General features: G+C 43.3%; 2 protein-coding genes across 3 annotated transcripts; one reads left to right on the top strand and one right to left on the bottom strand.

Annotated features, from left to right (window-relative positions):
• Positions 1 to 465: 465 nt before the first annotated feature.
• Positions 466 to 3,006, bottom strand: LOC100590114 (putative uncharacterized protein SERTAD4-AS1). Its single transcript, XM_030813061.1, has 2 exons — positions 2,667 to 3,006; positions 466 to 781 (listed from the first exon to the last, which is right to left on the bottom strand). The coding sequence occupies exons 1-2, from the start codon at positions 2,920 to 2,922 to the stop codon at positions 765 to 767; spliced, it is 273 nt and encodes a 90-aa protein (XP_030668921.1). The 5' UTR covers positions 2,923 to 3,006; the 3' UTR covers positions 466 to 764.
• On the top strand, positions 1,610 to 15,314 carry SERTAD4 (SERTA domain containing 4). Of its 2 annotated transcripts, none has more exons than XM_030813059.1 (4): positions 1,610 to 2,037; positions 6,998 to 7,189; positions 8,540 to 8,655; positions 10,634 to 15,314. In XM_030813059.1, the coding sequence occupies exons 2-4, from the start codon at positions 7,015 to 7,017 to the stop codon at positions 11,408 to 11,410; spliced, it is 1,068 nt and encodes a 355-aa protein (XP_030668919.1). In that variant the 5' UTR covers positions 1,610 to 2,037; positions 6,998 to 7,014; the 3' UTR covers positions 11,411 to 15,314. The 2 variants fall into 2 exon arrangements, with proteins under 2 accessions (XP_030668919.1, XP_003273070.1); XM_003273022.4 differs by lacking the exon at positions 1,610 to 2,037 and adding an exon at positions 6,341 to 6,521.
• The last annotated feature ends 1,522 nt before the right edge of the window (positions 15,315 to 16,836 follow it).

The following is a 16,836-nucleotide window of genomic DNA, read 5'->3' as shown; positions in this document are numbered from 1 at the left end:
AAGCCCTCACATTTAGTTCTTTGAGTTTGACAATAACCAGTTTTAGATATTTGGAAATTTGGATTTCTACGTACTTGCACTGCTTTAAACGCCCTTGTGCCTTTCCTAACCCTCCTCTCCCACCCAGATGAAAATTATACTCTACTCTTAACCTGGACATGCAACTTCCCTTGACTGCACAAAATGGCATCTTTACAATTCTTAAATTATCATCATAATGGCCTACATCATGCATGAGCCAATGCAATTTAATATGGTTCAGAATAAAGCTAAGATGGATGCCCAATTCCCAATTTTAGGCATGCAACCCTGGAACGTCTTGTGGAAAAAATGAAATAATGCTCTTGGTAGGCTGTTGGGTTCATCTGTTTTAAGCATAATTGCCATCTCTCAGCTTCCTAATACCCTTAAAACCTCTGAGAGTCTTTAATGTACAAAGTTCAACAAAAACACCTTCAAAACAGATTAGTTCTAATTATGTTTAATATTGGTTTGCTGCTTTATTGAATAATCTACATTTGCTTTTAAAAAAAGGAAATTCACTTAACTGCATGTCAGTCACCCAAGTTTTAAGTGTACAAATGAAATGGAAAACATTTATTACACAAATTTAATTACAATTCTAAGAAATAAACATGCAAATTAGATAGAGTTCAATTTGCAGATGCTAATCCTCATCCTTGATCTTGTTCCTTCTTCCCTTGATTTTCAGTCTGTGCGTCTTCTTGATTCCTAGGGAGCCAGGCAGCCAGAGGTTTGGTTTTTCACAGTCGGAGGATCACTGTTTTAAAGAAGTGTTATATTTAGCACATCTGGCATAGTGGCAGTAAACAAACATTATAGTCTTTGTAACACTTTTGTGCAGGTGCCTTCTCCCGATTTTGTCAGGTCTATGCCTTCCAAGCCTCTGCCTTCATTACACCTGAAATGACCCATCTCGACTATGGAGGGGTCCCTAGACAGAAGTTATGAATTAATGTTTTTAAAAACTAAACTCTGATTGAGGCCACTGTAGGAGAAAATTACTATTTGCAACATATTCTGATTCCAAGGCTTAAATTACATTCTCTTGAGCAAGGACAATCTCTTGTATTACTTTTTATTTCCTGGAGGTTTTCCCTGGAGGCTCCCCACCCAGAAAGAGTTGCCAATTCAAGTTGCAGCAGGACCAAGGTTGCCCTTTTTTTTTTTTTTTTTTTTTTTTTTTATACGTACGCAGCTCAGGAGGGAAACGGGCGGGGGCGGGCGGCGAGGGAGAATAACTGTTTGGTCCTGCAAAGACATCTGTTTCTCATCTCCGTTTGCTGTGGCAAAGGAGAAGAAAGTCTTTTGCAAAGGGTGGGAAAGGCACAGATTTTTTTTTTAATCACACGCACACACAACAACAACAAAACTAAACCAAATTTAAAAAGACAAGATATCTCGGAAGGTTGCAGAGTGAATACATTATTCGGCTGGAGCCAAGCCCCCAGGGCTAGGGCGGGAGCCCGAGAGCGCGTGGGGTCTGGGCTGCGGGCTGGAGCTGGGCCCGCGTGTCCCCGGGCACCGGGAGGGGAGGGGAGGAGAAGGAGGAGGGAGGGCGGGAAGGAGGGAAGGAGGCAGGGGGCGGGCTGGGGTGGGGGTGCGGGAAAGGCGCCCCGTGTGCAGCCTGAGGAGCGGCGGCGGCGGCGGGAGCAGAGGGAGGGAGGGAGAGCGGGCGCGCTTGTCATGTTCCCTCTCTCACCCTGGGGGCATCCTGCAGAACCTCTCCTCGGAAATCCACGGGGAAATGGCAAACAGGATTGACGGGTTTCACACGCTCCTCGCTAGACAGAGCCGCTCATTACCATAACCGTCTGCAGCGACGGCGGCGCAGCGCCCCAGTCGCGGCGGCGGGACCTGCCGGGACCCTCGCCCGCCGCGCACCCGCAGTCACCGCCGAGCGGGCGGCCGGGCCGGGACCCGCGAGTGTGCACCGGCGGCCAGGCTGGCGCCGAGCCCAGAGCGGACCAGCAGCAGCTCAAGCGCTGCGGCCGCCGCCTCCCCGCTGACCCCGCGGTAAGAGCCGGGCTGGGCGCGGGCCGCGGGGGCGGGAGGGCCGGGCCGGGTGGAGGGCGAGGGAGGATCCCCCCCGGGGCTCCTGCCCTCGCAGACGGGCACCCACGCGGCCTCCCGCGCGCCCTCTTGGCACCAGGGCTGTGCCGAGTTCACCGAGTGGACTCGCAGCGGCCGGAGCGGGGTCGGGGCGGCGTGGGGGCCAAGGCGCAGCTGGGCGCGGAGGCGGCGCGGGCTTTTCCCTGGACTAGCGTGCGCCGCGGCGCCTTCACCAGGGCGGGAACTGCCGCCTCCTCTAGGGCTGCTTGGGCTGCCACCCGCGCGCACCGAGACAACTCCAGGGGCGGGTGGGGTCAGAAGCTCTGGTGAGACCTCGTGGTCCTCGGTGGCCGCTTAGTCCCTCATCGTAGGGGACGGGGGTAAGTAGGAGGGGTGCCCCCAGGTCCGAATGCCGCGGCGCTTGGCAGGTGGGGAGAGAGGGATTGTGGATGTCAGGAGCGCGCGTTTGCAAGAAAAAGGAATTGATGCAGTAGCTGACACCTTCTGTCCCCCGCCACCTCCACCCCCGCACCCTCCTCCCAGGCAGCAGAGCCGCGCTGCGGGCGGCGGCGGCTCCTCTGTCCTCAGCTCACCTCCCCGGCGGGCTGAGGCTGCTGCCCGCCTGGTCCACGCCTCCGCCTCTCTCTTCCCTTCCTCCCCTCCCGCCTCTTCGGCCCTAGCAACTTTCCGAGTGCCCAGCTGTGGTCGCAGAAGCAGGGAATAGGCGTCCTCGCCGCCAGGTCCCACGGGCGCAGGGCGCTCCCGCAACCTCGGGCTTCCAGCGGGTTTGGCCGGCAAGGGAGGGAGGGAGGGAGGGAGGGAGGGAGGGAGGGAGGGCCGGGCCGACATCTGCTGCGGGCTGGAGCGTGGGGGCCCGGGCCAGCCCCGCCAGAGCCCTGCCAGCCGCTGTGAGTCATTTCCTTGGAATCCTACCTTTGGTGTTTATTTCCCTTAGAAGGAAACTTGGTTTAAAAAAAAAAAAAAAAGGATAAGACATAAAGAATAATAATAGCTCTTATTCTTCAGAAGAGGCACACGGCTCTGGCACCGTAGAAAGACAACTTGCCTTTGTTCCCGGACACTTGGGGTGTTGTTTACTTTCTCCTGCGGCCAGCGGCCGACCGAGCGCTGCTGGCTACCCCGGGAGGGGCTGAGGGCTGCGGCACCGACACCCCGGGGGTGTGTCTGTGCGGGAGCCAGGATGTGGTTGGTGGCAGCCGCCCGCCTTCAAGAGGTCGGCCCTCCAAACCTCGGACCCCACCCCCGCAACCGCCACACACACACACACCTTGGGCACCAGGGCTCGGACATCGGAGCACCCCTTCGTGCTCTTTAGGCCCAGCACCTGCAGCCCCAACCACAGAACCCAGCTTCAAGCTCTTGGCCTCGCGGGGCTGCAGCTGAGAAATGTACTTCCCAGGGCAGACAGGTGTACTGCAGGAACGGCAGAAAAGCGACAGCTGTTTGTTTAGAAGGGTTGAAGGATTTTGTTCCGCCCATCCAGTCCCTTCCACTACCACCACCAGGAGCCGGACAAGCTATTGAGATCATTTTGGGACAATGTGGAGGTCAGGGGCTTGATGCCATTTAAGATTGGCAGCATCTATCGGGGGTGGAAATAGCCCTTTACTTCCCTGCTTTCCAGTGCTGGAATCAGACTGCTAACTGCTATAATGATCTTAATCAAATGCTCTCCAATTTTCAATGACAGATGGAAGAAGAGGTGAGCAAAGAATGACCTGGAGCCCCTTGTTAGATTCAAGGTGCCGCTGAATTCATAGCTACCCTGTTTTGTGTGCCAGCCACTCCTATTAGCATCATAATTGCTTCGAGGAAAGAACAAGCCCAACTCATCTGGAAAAAAACAAATTGTATAGAAATTCTGGTAACTTTACTACGAACATTTGCTGGAAAAGCTTGGCATTCTAGCCCTCAGCCTTCTGGGGATGCTGGACGTGTCATTCCACTACATCCACCTGGGTGTCAAAACAGACATTCAGGAGCCTGAGGACGAAGGGTTAGGGCTTTTTTTTTTTTAATCTTTTAAAGCCTTGCATAGACAAAACACACTCGAACACCCTGCTGTTGAATCCATCACCTCTGATCTTAGAAAATAAATTTTGCCATAATTTATATCCTTTTCTTTATTTAATGTTAATAGAACATAAATTTGTGGACTTCAACTGCTGACGTCAGTAGCAGAATTATAAATCTCGTCAGACAGAGAATTATGACAGTTTAGATCTCTACATATAGTATGAAGAAAGATTCATGTTAAGCATTTGTGCTTAACGCTGCCCTGTCCAATTTTTCATGAACATTCAACTTGCCTTCTTAATTTGTTAACATCCAGTGTAAGTTTTAAATAGACTAGGAAGACTCAATTGCAAAATCTCCTCCCCGCTCCCAAATAATCCCAACTCATTCATGTTTTATTCAGATTTACATAAATCACTTGCAGAACTCAGCCTCTCTAGTTTAGGGTTTTGTGTGTAACAGTTCTCAATTTAAAAAAGAAAAAACTTACTAAATTAGATATTGTGAACAAAATAATAGCCAAGATAAATACTGTTATGCCATGTTTCAAGTTCACGTGCATAATAGGATCTCATATGCTGGAAATAATACTAACAAATAGAAACACTGAAATCCCTCACAACCAAAAAAGCTACTACCAAAAAGTTATTAAAATATAAACAAACTCTGACAAACATAAAACAGCACAGGGCCCATATAATGTCCTGTTAAACAAAAGTAATTGCTGCCAGGGGCCTGCAAATGTTTTTCTTTCTTAAGGGGCGTGAGTTTGTCAACCTGCTTTTGTTTACATGAAATAAAAGTCTGCATAGGCAAAAGGCTTGGATCTTATTTCCATGATCTAACACAAAAGTGAGTGTAAACTTCAAACTAGAAAATGTTGATTCTCTCAATAAGAAAGGGCTGCTGACTGTTGAAAAGCTGTGATTCATGTGCTCTTGGCAATAGTATTTCCTGATATGATTGTCTCTTAGAATAGGTTAAGAAACTGGACCATTTCATGAGAGTCTTCCAGGGAATAAATCATCATGAAGTTTGATACCCTACTTGGATGAGGAGTTTGAGAAGTGATAGACAGAAGGGCTTAATTTGTTAAATCAATGTAGGCTAAATTTCTTTGTTGATGACTCAAAGAGAAAAATAAATGACATGTCCCATCGTTTCTTTATAAAGATTTAATCGAACCTTTCTTTTGCCCACTTGTCTTAAGGTTTACTAATACGTCCTTACTGATGTCTCTTTGGAAAGCATCTTAAAAGAGAACGGGGAGGTGTTTTAGCAGCCCAAACCAGCTGAGTCCTAATTCTCTCCACTGACCTGTACACCTTCCCTGTCTGTCAAAAGGTCTTGCTTCATTATTCAGTGTGGTTGGGACAGAATTTGAGACCTCAGAGAGAAGACTGGGTGAAAGGTAGAGTCACTGCTGCCAAGAGCTGCTCTTTTAGCCAGAAGGACATTGTCACTTTAATGATGCTACTTCGCCTTACCCTGGTGTTTTTCCTCCTTTTCCTTGGAAGTGGACCCTTGTTATAGCATGTAGGTAATAATAGTCTCCCACGAGACTATGGTAGATTCACTCTTTCCCAGAAACATTACAAGCTGTATAATTTGGAAAAGAAAGCAAGAACTGGGCCCTTAGTTTATATTTGAAAGACAATCAATCTTCAGAAAGCCTGACATCACTTGTGTGACAGTTCTTGAAGCCACAGAGTGAGATAGTGGGGGCTTGGGTCTCCTAAAGGGATTGGCAGTTAAGGAGGCACTGAGGTTGCGTTACTGTCACCACTGGTCTATGGCTGCTAGGTCTTTTACCTTCATATCAGACTCTCCTCTCCCTTGAACTTACTCTTGACCCTACCTTGAGACCTGCAAAGGGCCAGTGAAGACACAGAGCTCCCATGAAAGCGGCCCCACTGCCTGAGCTATGGAGGGGCCCAGGAAGCCTCAGAGCAGAGAGGCTCCCGTCTCCCTGCAGGCCCAAGGGAGAAGGGCGTGAACTGGAGAGAAGGGCAGTGATGTGTTGCCTCTTGGAAAGTTCCTGCTCTGTGTCTGGGCTTTGCAGTGTAAAGAGTTGTTGGCTGCCTCTGGCCCCAGAGCCTGGCTCCTGTTTAATATTCTGCCTGCTCCGTTGATGTTGTGCTTGGCTCCTGTGGGACTGCAACTCACGGCTTGAAACTGGAGCCAATTTTCTGTCTTCATCTCGCAGTGTTTTGACTGGAGGCAGATCCAGTTCAGGCCGATCAGGGCTGGTGGAAACAACTACCAAGTGTCTCTCTGTCTGCTTTGCTTTGGGAGAAGAAAGTGGAGGGAGCCCCAGCATGTTGTAGAGGAACTGGCCTGCGGAAACGAGAGGAGGAGGGTGCAGGGGGCAGCGGAACAGACCGAACCTCAGAGCATCAGTTGGAATTACGGTGGATATTTCTGCTTCCCCTGCCCTTTTCTTTTGATTGATTAGTGGATTTCATCAAAGGAGACTCCCGGGGGATTGACTAGAAAATTGATTTTGCCTTATTAATAGAAAGGAAGCGCAAGGGTTTTGGCTTCTTAGCAGTACATTTTCTTTGGAAGGTCCGGAGGAAAATGTGTTTAGGAGGCAAAGCAGCTGTCTAGAAGAGGGCTGAGGGGAATCTGAGAACAATAAGAAATGGGGTTTTAAAGATCCGCCCATGAAATGCAGATTGCTGAACACAGAGGCTGAGCTAATAGCAGCTAGAGGGTTTGCTGAGGTTTTCTTTGAAAAAATAATAAAATGTTTCAGGGTGAAGGGGAGGGCCGAGAAATAAAAGTTTCCCAAAGCAAAGAAATGAAGATGCCAAGGCCGTCCCTTGGCTTGCTCTTGATTAGGGCTGTTTTCTTCATTCTTGTTTTTTTTTTTTTTTCTTTTCAGATCTGAGGCTGTCAGAGATGACTCTGGTTCTGTCCATGAATAGATTCTGCGAGCCCATTGTCTCGGAAGGAGCTGCTGAAATTGCTGGGTACCAAACACTATGGGAGGCTGACAGCTACGGAGGCCCAAGCCCCCCAGGGCCAGCACAGGCTCCTTTGCAGGGAGACCGGGGAGCTGGTCCCCCACTGGCAGGTATTGCCCTTGACCCGCGCCCACCCCCCCACCCCTCGCTGCCCTTTGCAGCCAGCCTGGTGGACAGGAGGTGGTGTCTGGGGTGCCCCTCTGAGCCAGGAGAGCTAAAGCTCCAGGGAATTCCCGGGCTGCCTGTGTGCCTCTCATAAGTGAGTCCAGAGCTCCAGAGAGAGGACCAGAGGTGATATTTAAATTGCATTCAAACCTGTGTCTACCCATGCTGCTTTTTGAATATAAGTCATGTGTCTGTATTTTTAAGAGGGCCAAACCAGATATTGAAACTCTGAGTTTGGGTTTTGGTTTTCTACCCTGTGGAACTGTATAGTTCTCTCACAACTATGAAAGCTCTGGTGGGCTCAACAATGACACCTTTATCCCATGAGATATAAAGGAATCTGCACTTTGGGCCAGCAGCTATGAGCCTCTTTTCTTTATTAACCCATTTATGCCCAGTGTTCCATTATTGGAACGCTAAGCTTGTGGAAGTTATTTATATCCTATTGCTCAAGGTCATCACCAAGGTCTGACTTTTCAAACACAAAAAAATTTGCAACCTATGGCATAAATGGGTAAAGCACATAATTGATTTTAGCATTGTAGGAAAAAAATTTAAAGCCAAGAAAATAGAAGTATGTTCTTCCTGATTCTTCTTATAGTTTAAGTTCCTTTGGATTTTTGTGCAATATTAGCTATTTTTAAAAGAAACTAAAATATAAAACAAGTACTCAATGAAGTCTGTTTTGCTAAAAAAGATTAAAAACTGTGGTCTTCATGGTTGGCATACTACATTTTGGAGAGTGAAAAGAACATTAGTTACCCAAAATTTTAATTCAAATTTTAAAAATTTGATTTTGTATTTAAAAAAAAAAGGGATGTTATAATCCCAATGTGCAGATAACCACTTGTTCACTAACCTAAAGCCAATAATATTTTAAAGTTGTTTGGTTATCAGTGGTTACAGTTAAAAATGTATACATTTGAACAGTGTGCTATGTTGTCATGAATTTAATTAAACAATTTAAATAAATACTAATACATTTTAGAGAAATTACACTCCTCCCCTTTATGAATGTTGCAGTTTCCTTTTGCATAGAATTAAGATTCTGCATGTTTATTAAATGCTAAAATATGTGATTTTCCTCTATAATTGCCTAGAAATCTTTTCCTAGGCTGGGTCACAGGATTCCATATGATAGCAACTATTAAGACAAATGTTTATTTTTAATCACCACATGTACAGACAAATATGTAGCCAAGTTATCCTCTAGAAGGAAAGGAAACGAAAGTATTTTGTTTGGAGAACCTCTGGCAAACCGCATGTCATTTGTCATATCTGATTTATTACCACAGGATCACATTACAGGGGAATTTCAAATCCTATAACAACATCCAAGATCACATACTTTAAGAGGAAGTATGTGGAAGAAGAGGATTTTCACCCACCACTCAGCAGCTGTAGCCATAAAGTATGTTTTTTTAATAGTCATTATTTTTATTAAGAGTTTAAGATCCTTAGTAACAGTTGCTTGATCCACTTCCAGGAATTAAATTGTTTCACCCAAGCAATGAAAATGAGCCACTTCTCAGTGGAGCCTCATTAATTGTTGTCACTTTTTTGGGTCCTGTGTTATTTTTCACAAGTACTTGAAGAAAAAGCTGGCAAGAGCTCTTCTACCCAGAAATGTCAAAATTATGTAATCCAAGGAATTTTTTTTAACGTATGATTTAATATTTCTCAGACTGTGTTTCGGGTTATGGTTCTTCCGCACTTTTGTGTGTGGGGAAATGCACTTGTTCTTTCCTATCGTGTTCTCCCCAGTCTGAGTTCTGGCTCCTGCAGCCAATGGTACTTCCGTGTGTGTCCACATGGGGGTGGTTACACAGGGCTTTTCCTGACCTCTTATGGGTAGACTCATCATCCTTGAATGTGTGTATACAAGTAGAAATATGCACTTCACTGGACGTCGGTTACATATAAGTTTGTTGAAACGTAGACTTCATTTCCAAGAAAAGACCAAAGCTAACTTTTTTTGTAGGTATAGTTAAAAAAATAACAAGATGGGGAAATTGCATAGAATTATGAATCTGGGCATCTAAGCTTTTGAAATATCAGTTCATTTTTCTTTAGAGTTACCTTCCTTCAATAACTATCTGCTGATTTAATCGAGGCAGGTATAACCACAGACCGTAGTTGTCTGAAATGCAGAGAGGATTTTCAATTCATCTTCCTCTCTGTCTCCTCTTGCCTTCCCCGTCTGCCACCTCATCCTTTAGATGTTGCTTTTACCTTGCTCATGAAAGGATGTTGCTTTTACCTTGCTCACCAAAGCAGAATGCATTGGTAGGCACTGGGCTTTTCCCTGCATGTGTAGTCCCTGCCTTTGGTCAGTATGGGCTGGTTTAGTTCACAGCTCCTCAGGTTATGCTGCCAGTTTGCTTTTTTGATGACCTGGAATAACTGGTCCCCAGGACACAAGCAGTTTATTTCCTTTTTAGTTTCTGTGTTGTGGTTGTAGCAGTTTCCCAGTTGCTACTGGATTTGCACCAACCATCACATAGTGACAGTGCCACACAGCTCAGGAGTGAGCCCCTCATTTCCTCTCGGCATCTCGTCTCCCACTCAGCTCCACAAGGAAGCCTACTTTGGTCCTTCAACTGACAGATTCTGTCAGGGTCTGAGCCTCATTCATTAGTGTGTCCTCTTATCAAGCAAGGATAATTGGAAATATGAAACCCAAAGGATTAAAAGAAGGACAGCATTAACAGCCAAATCTCATGCTCCTTGTTGGCTAGACCAGGGTTTGAAGTATATTCATTATGACTTGCATTTTGGCATCATTTTAAAAACATGTATTGATGTACAATATATGAGTTATGTGTCTGTGTGTGTGTATTTGTATAGACACACATAAAAAAGTACAAGTATCACAGTACAGCTTGATGAATTTAATGAGGTCAGCATACCCATGTAACTAACATCCAGGTCAAGAACCAAAACATAACCAGCAACCAGAATCTTCCTTCTGCCTGCTTCTAACACTACCCCTCGCCCCGCTCACCCCAACTCTGAAAGTACCTCCTCTCCTGACTTCTAATAGCTTAGATTAGTTTTGTGTTTCAGCATCTTCCTTACTGGGCCATAATAGATCAAACCACCTGAACTGTCCCTCCTGAGGTCTGCACTGTGGCTCGATTCCCTAGTGCTTGACCACACCAGTGAGTCAGGAAGTGGGTGGGTGCTCCAGCCAAGTGAGGAAAGGGAATATCAGCAGAATGGGGGACAGCCTCTCTAAATGAACCCTGGGGAACAAGACCACAACATGCCCAGACCCAGACAGTGCCAAGAAAGAAGTATGCTGTGATGATGTTTTCATATAGTCCATTTTCTAAGCTTTCTCTCTTCCTTTTTTTGTTTTTTTTCCTTTTTTTTTTTTTGGTTTGTAGACCATCTCAATTTTTGAGGAACGAGCCCACATCCTTTATATGTCCTTAGAAAAGCTAAAGTTTATCGATGATCCTGAAGTGTACCTCCGAAGATCTGTCCTTATAAACAATTTGATGAAAAGGATCCATGGAGAAATTATCATGCAGAATAACTGGTGCTTCCCTGCCTGCTCTTTCAATGGCACCTCCGCCCAAGAGTGGTTTATGGCTCAAGACTGCCCTTACCGAAAACGACCACGGATGGCCAAAGAGGAATGTGAAAAGTTTCATGCCTGCTGCTTTTACCAAGAATGTGGTGGCCACTACCTAAATTTACCCCTTTCTGTCAATGCTAATGTTGGAAGTGCCTCCACTGCTGCCTCCTCTCCCTCCGCCTCTTCTTCCTCATCCTCCTCTTCCTCTCCCCCTTTGCCTTTACCGAGTTGTTCCCACCACGTGGATTTTGATGTAGGTAGTGCACCTATTTACAAGAGTGATGGCCAGATACCTGCCAATGAAATCTTTGTCACTAATGTCAGATCACTTGGTGTTCAGGAAAAGGCCAAATTAAATGTTGAGAAAGCAAATAATGACACCAACAGAGATGGTGGCCCCCTCAGCCATGAACCTGTGGGAAATGACCTTGCTTTTGAGTGCAAAGGCCAATTTTATGATTATTTTGAGACCGGATATAATGAAAGAAACAATGTAAATGAATCTTGGAAAAAGTCCTTACGGAAAAAGGAGGCTTCACCACCAAGTAACAAACTGTGCTGCAGCAAAGGAAGTAAAATATGAGCCATCTTCTCACCGAACTTTGAAGCATGCACAGCATGATCAGTTAGCTCTCATAAATTTTATTTTGAATGGATTTTGTAGTTTTGTACAACAGATAAAATTATGCCATGAACATGCCATGTCGTTTTAATGCCTGGAGAGCAGATTGCATAAAACATCTGTATAGTAGGCATCACCGAGCTTCTTATAAACGTGGTGATTTTTACCAAGGAAACGATTGACTTAATGCTTAAAAGTATATCATAGTTTTCTTACAGAAAAGATCAGTAGATTAAATTGGGGGACAGTGTGCCCTTGCAATATTTCCATTGCCCCCCAAGGAGCCTGTCACTAGCTAAGAAATTTCTACATGTTTGCCAATTAATTAGGGAGTTATTTGGTAAGCAAATCAATATAACCAGCAAATATACCTGCTTCTTCTATATGATACAATATTTTTTTTAAATAAAAGACTGAAGACAGGGAGCAAGATGAAATGGCTTAATGGTGCTGTTAAGTATTTGTACCTAACAGTCTTGTGTGACGGATGAAAATAGGATGTAACATAATGAAACACACCTGTCTAGGGGCAGCAATCAGCGGTCTTACACAGAGAGGGTATTCCCTGCAAGTTTCTGGCTTGCCTGTGATGGGTGATGAGGCTTTTAGAGAGGTGTTATACAGGGCGATTTTTGGTGCCTTACTTTATCTTAATTTTTGCCAATGTGAAAATTAAGGATAAATCAGAGTTACAGCAGGGATTTAACAAACAGGACAAAAAAAAAAAAAACACAGGGTGGATCAATATGGTTTGGAAACTGTTAACTTTGAACTATTGTGTTCAGCTTTTGATTCGACATCTCTATTCTTCCTTTATTTTTGATGCCCAATTGCTTTTGGATTCGGCGTTTTTTCAATAGGGATGGAGGAAATGAGAGAGAGAGCTGTTAGAAAGCAGCACGGGCTGCTCGAGCTTTTCTATGGCAACTGTATGTTGCTGGGGTTGGGGTTTTCTGGGTTTTGGGTTGTTTTGTTTTGTTTTCTTGTCCAATGAAGTTCACGAACCAGTGGCATGCATTATACTTTTCTCTGTTTTGCATCATTTCACTCGTTTAGATTATAAAAGCATGTGGGTTTTTATATATGAACTTTGCTGTTGATTAAGAAGCACAATGTTAATAAATGATGTGGTGATCAATAAGGTTTATCTTAAAGAATGTAAAGACTTTAGTTTTTTGAAAGTTATTTTGGAGAAATGGGACTTAATCTACAATAGTTACTATGTATTTGGTCTACATTTTCCAAATAATATCTTTAACTTGTACATTTGAAAAGTGTTCAGAGTGGCCCTCCTACCGTCCTTCCTTCCACTCCAGCCAACTCTTCCTGCTAAACTGTATTCCAGTTTCCAAGTTTACTACTTGACTTGGGCCTGTTTAAATAATACTTCACAGAAACCAAATGCCAAATGGAGGAAATAAGTAAGCCCTCCCAGTTTCTCCAAGATAAAGCTTTTTTTTATTATTGCTATTAATATTAAATATAGGTCTCATTCATACAGTGTATGAGTAGGATCATTTGGACAATTGTCCACAAGGACCAATTTTTAAAACATTTTCTTGTGTTATAGTTAAATAGTCTAGTAATGTTTTGTCCTTTATTTTCAGTATTTGATAAACATTTGATGTTCAAAATTTAGCTAATAGATGCTTGTATATGAATGTGTTGTAATAAAGTGAGGTTTTCTTGATATATATTTATTAAGATAAAAATTCATTAAGTTTTTTTAAATTTTAATGGCTATTGGCTATGTTTCTCTGTTCCATTATTCTCTCTCCTTTAAAAAACTCAAAACATCTAGAAACTGTAGTGGATAGTGGCCACACAGGAGTTTTCTAAATTAAAGAGTATTTTAAAATGCCAATCTGACAGGTGTTTTAGAATGATCCTAGTTTGTAAGTTTAAGTTTCTATTGATTAAAAAGCCAATGTTAATAGATGATGTGGTGATCAATAAGGTTATGTCTGAAAGAATGTAAAGATTTTCCTTTCTGGAGTGTCTCTGAAAAAAATTGTACAACGTGAAGCCGTAAATACTGAATCTTAGCTGATTGCATTATGAAATGTCAAACTGTGAAGATGACCCATATGTAAACGGTTATAACAGCTACAGATTATTGCTAGTAGCATTCCATACAATTCTGTATTAATGTTCTTAGGAGCTAATATTTGATAAAGGGGGAAAGCTAGTTAAAAACTAATTAATTTGTCAAATGTAGCATTCTTATTATGAGTATAATACTCACGGAGTTTTAAATATGAATGAAAGGACTTATCCTTCTGCTTTTTAAAAGCCCCAGCATTACTAGATAGTGTTTTTCTTGATGGCCAAAGCTGTAAAATGACAAAGTTGGTGATTTTCAGCAGCACTCACCTAAGCTGTGAGCGCCTGCACCTGTTCGGTAGAACCCACTAGAATCACTTCTCTGCAGGATAAGTGATGCCTTTGAATCCAGCAGCATAAAAATCTGTTCTTTTTAATCATCAAGTTTTTGTTTCCAAGATATTTCTAGCATTGCAAAAAAATTTTCTTCACCAAATACTAATTCCTAAACACCCATCCAAACTACAAAAATTCTCTTGTTAGTAGGCAAGAGTGCTAGGACTTCCTGTGTTCACTTCCCATGCACCCAGCATTGTCTTTTATGCATGAGATATTCCATTAGATTTTCCTAGAGTGGCCAGGACACCCTTCATAGTAAGTTAAATCTCTTAACTGGATTCTATAGTTTTATCTCGAGCAACTTGGAAGAGCTAAGACATCCTCCACCCACACTGCTGTCTACGCGCCTGGAAGCCGCACCTTCTCTCATTGCTGTGCTCTGCTTTAAGGAAAATCTGATATGACAGAATCAAGACTATTAAAAGATAAATGAGGGGAAATCTTCATTTAAGAAAGTTGCCTTGCTCCCCAAGAGTGCCTTTAATTGCTATTCCCCTAGGCATCTGGGTGCATATCATTAATGAAATCATTAACCTTTGTCTCTGGTCCTTCCTTTCTAAAAATGGCAGATTATAGAAGGTGGTCTGGCAAAGGGATTTTCAAAGGGCAAAAGTCTCATCATCATCTTTCCACTCAAAATCCTATTATTCTACACTTCACTTTGCAGGGGTCCTAGGGACAGGATTGCAGGGACAGGGGACATGGGAGGAAGAGAGAAAAATTCAAAACCAGCAGATGCCACTATCTGGCAATGAATTGAAAATTAGGGGAAAGCATCTTCGGCATGATCTTTTATGAAGACAACAGAAATGTAGAACATTTTACATGCTACTTTGTTAAATGGTGAAGCAAGTGAATGAAGGTATTTATTTTTAGAGCTCAAAGTTAACTCCATCAAGACACGGCCACCCACCCCTCCAGATATGAACTTGTATTACAGCTCCACTTGGTGACTTCCTTTCTGTGTATCAGGAGCAGAGCAGAGGACAACTTGTAGAAGACATGACCATTAAGAGACATCAACTTCGCAACAAGTATAAGACAAGGATACAAGGATTCCTATGTGATGCAGCTAGGTTTTTATATCCTTCTAACCAATGGTGAGCAGGAGACATTTTTGGAAATAATTAGTCATGAAATTCCATTTTTCTGACGGCCCCTTAAATTTGAAGATATTTCATTTGTAGTTAAGGTTATCACATCCCTGCCAGTTTTACTAGATCTTTTCAGATACAGGCATTCAGCATGGCATTAGTAATGATGGTTTAAACTAGATGCAGAACTGTCCCATGAAGAGAAGAATGATATCAGTATTTAAATAATAAAAGAAGAGACAATGTGTGGTTTGTAGTGATTCATTTTAAGATTGCTGTATTTTTGATTTTGTGGTTTAAAATAAATGCATTAAGGATCTTTTAAGTTACTACAAGATGCCTGTCTGTTGCTTTCTCAGCTATAGAGCCTAAGCAAGCTATATTCTCTTGACATGGCTAAAATGTCTCAATTCTATGTGGTATAGCTACACGACCTGGGGTGAAAGAGTTACTAGCTTGGAGATTATTTCCCAGCCTTGGGTACCTGCCATATTTGAGCTGGGAGAACTCACTTAGGAAAAGCACTTGCAAAGATGTAAGTTATGAACACTTGAATCTCGCATCCTGCCATAAAGTGCATCAGCAAGTGAGTTTAATAAAACATGCTGTTTAAAATAGTCTGTAATTTCCTGTTTCTGCATTTCCCTTCAGTATCTGTGACAGGCTGAAGAACGATGACTAAACGAAGGGAATTTACACAAGCTAGTCTGGTGGTGTTTGCAAACCACCGCCATGAGCTTCATCTTCTTTGGTAAACAATCCGCTGGTGGGCTGTCTATGGTTGGTTTCTTTTCCTTGTTGTTGATCCAATTTGTTAACTTTGAAAATGCAAACTACTTATTCACAGTGTGGAAACACCTGCTTTTGACCACAATGAAACTGATAGAATGTATGGGGATGTATTAGTTGTTTCTCATGAAATTTCTTGTATTTCTCAACCCCATTTCTATGACTCTTCTCTTGATTTAAAAATACAAAAATCTAATAAAATCTTGTGGGGAGGACCTACATATAAAAGGACTTGCAGAGATGTAAGTTATGATCTTGCTTTCTGCCAAGATCTCCAAGACAATAGGCAAATATCAGAACTTTGGGGGAAAGGGATCTAACATACCCTAGTCTTGTGCTGTGCAGACCAGCCTGGCCTTCAGCAGGCATTACCTCTATCCAGATCTTTCCATGGAAGCAGCTGAGTCCAGGCATCAGGCATGTGATCCTCCACTGCCTCCTCTGGTCAGCACACACATGAACCCATCCTTGATACTTCTAGACACAGTGCTTTTTCTTCAGATACCCTCTAAAGTGACTGCAATGAACTAAGCTCATATGTGGTAAGACCCTGGTATTCTTTCAATCAAGAGATGAGTAAATGTCTCTGAAATACACTTGGCACAGCACTCAGATATCTATACCATCTTCAAAACTCACAACATCCCTGTGTGCACAATAAGGAAAAGATGAAGAATGACAGGCTATGCAAGGGATTTGGGCAAAAGGTTGGGGAGTTGATCTCTGGTCCAGTACACTGAAGGAAATCTGAGAAATATAGTGCTCCCTGGACACTGCAGAGTGAATCCACTCTCTTTAAGGAAAAGTCTAAAGACTGCAAGGGAAAGAAGACAGAATTTTTTGTTTCTTTGTCAAACCTCTTTAGGAAAACAGAAAAAAACATTTCAGGGACTAAAGGATTGTTTTAAATGTTTTTTGCAGAAAGAGAGAAATGGCTTGTCTGCCCTTTCTGGAGCTGGGAGGGGTTCTCCTTGTTCTCCATGTCCTTAGATGCTGCGCTTTTCAATAAACCCACCCAACTGTGTTTGTGAACAGGTATGGTCATCAGCCCAAGGAATCTCT

The sequence above is a fragment of the Nomascus leucogenys genome, chromosome 5 (genome assembly GCF_006542625.1).
Source record: "Nomascus leucogenys isolate Asia chromosome 5, Asia_NLE_v1, whole genome shotgun sequence".
Taxonomy (NCBI): domain Eukaryota; kingdom Metazoa; phylum Chordata; class Mammalia; order Primates; family Hylobatidae; genus Nomascus; species Nomascus leucogenys.
Note: the sequence above shows the minus strand (reverse complement) of the source record. Positions and strands in the feature narration are given on the sequence as shown.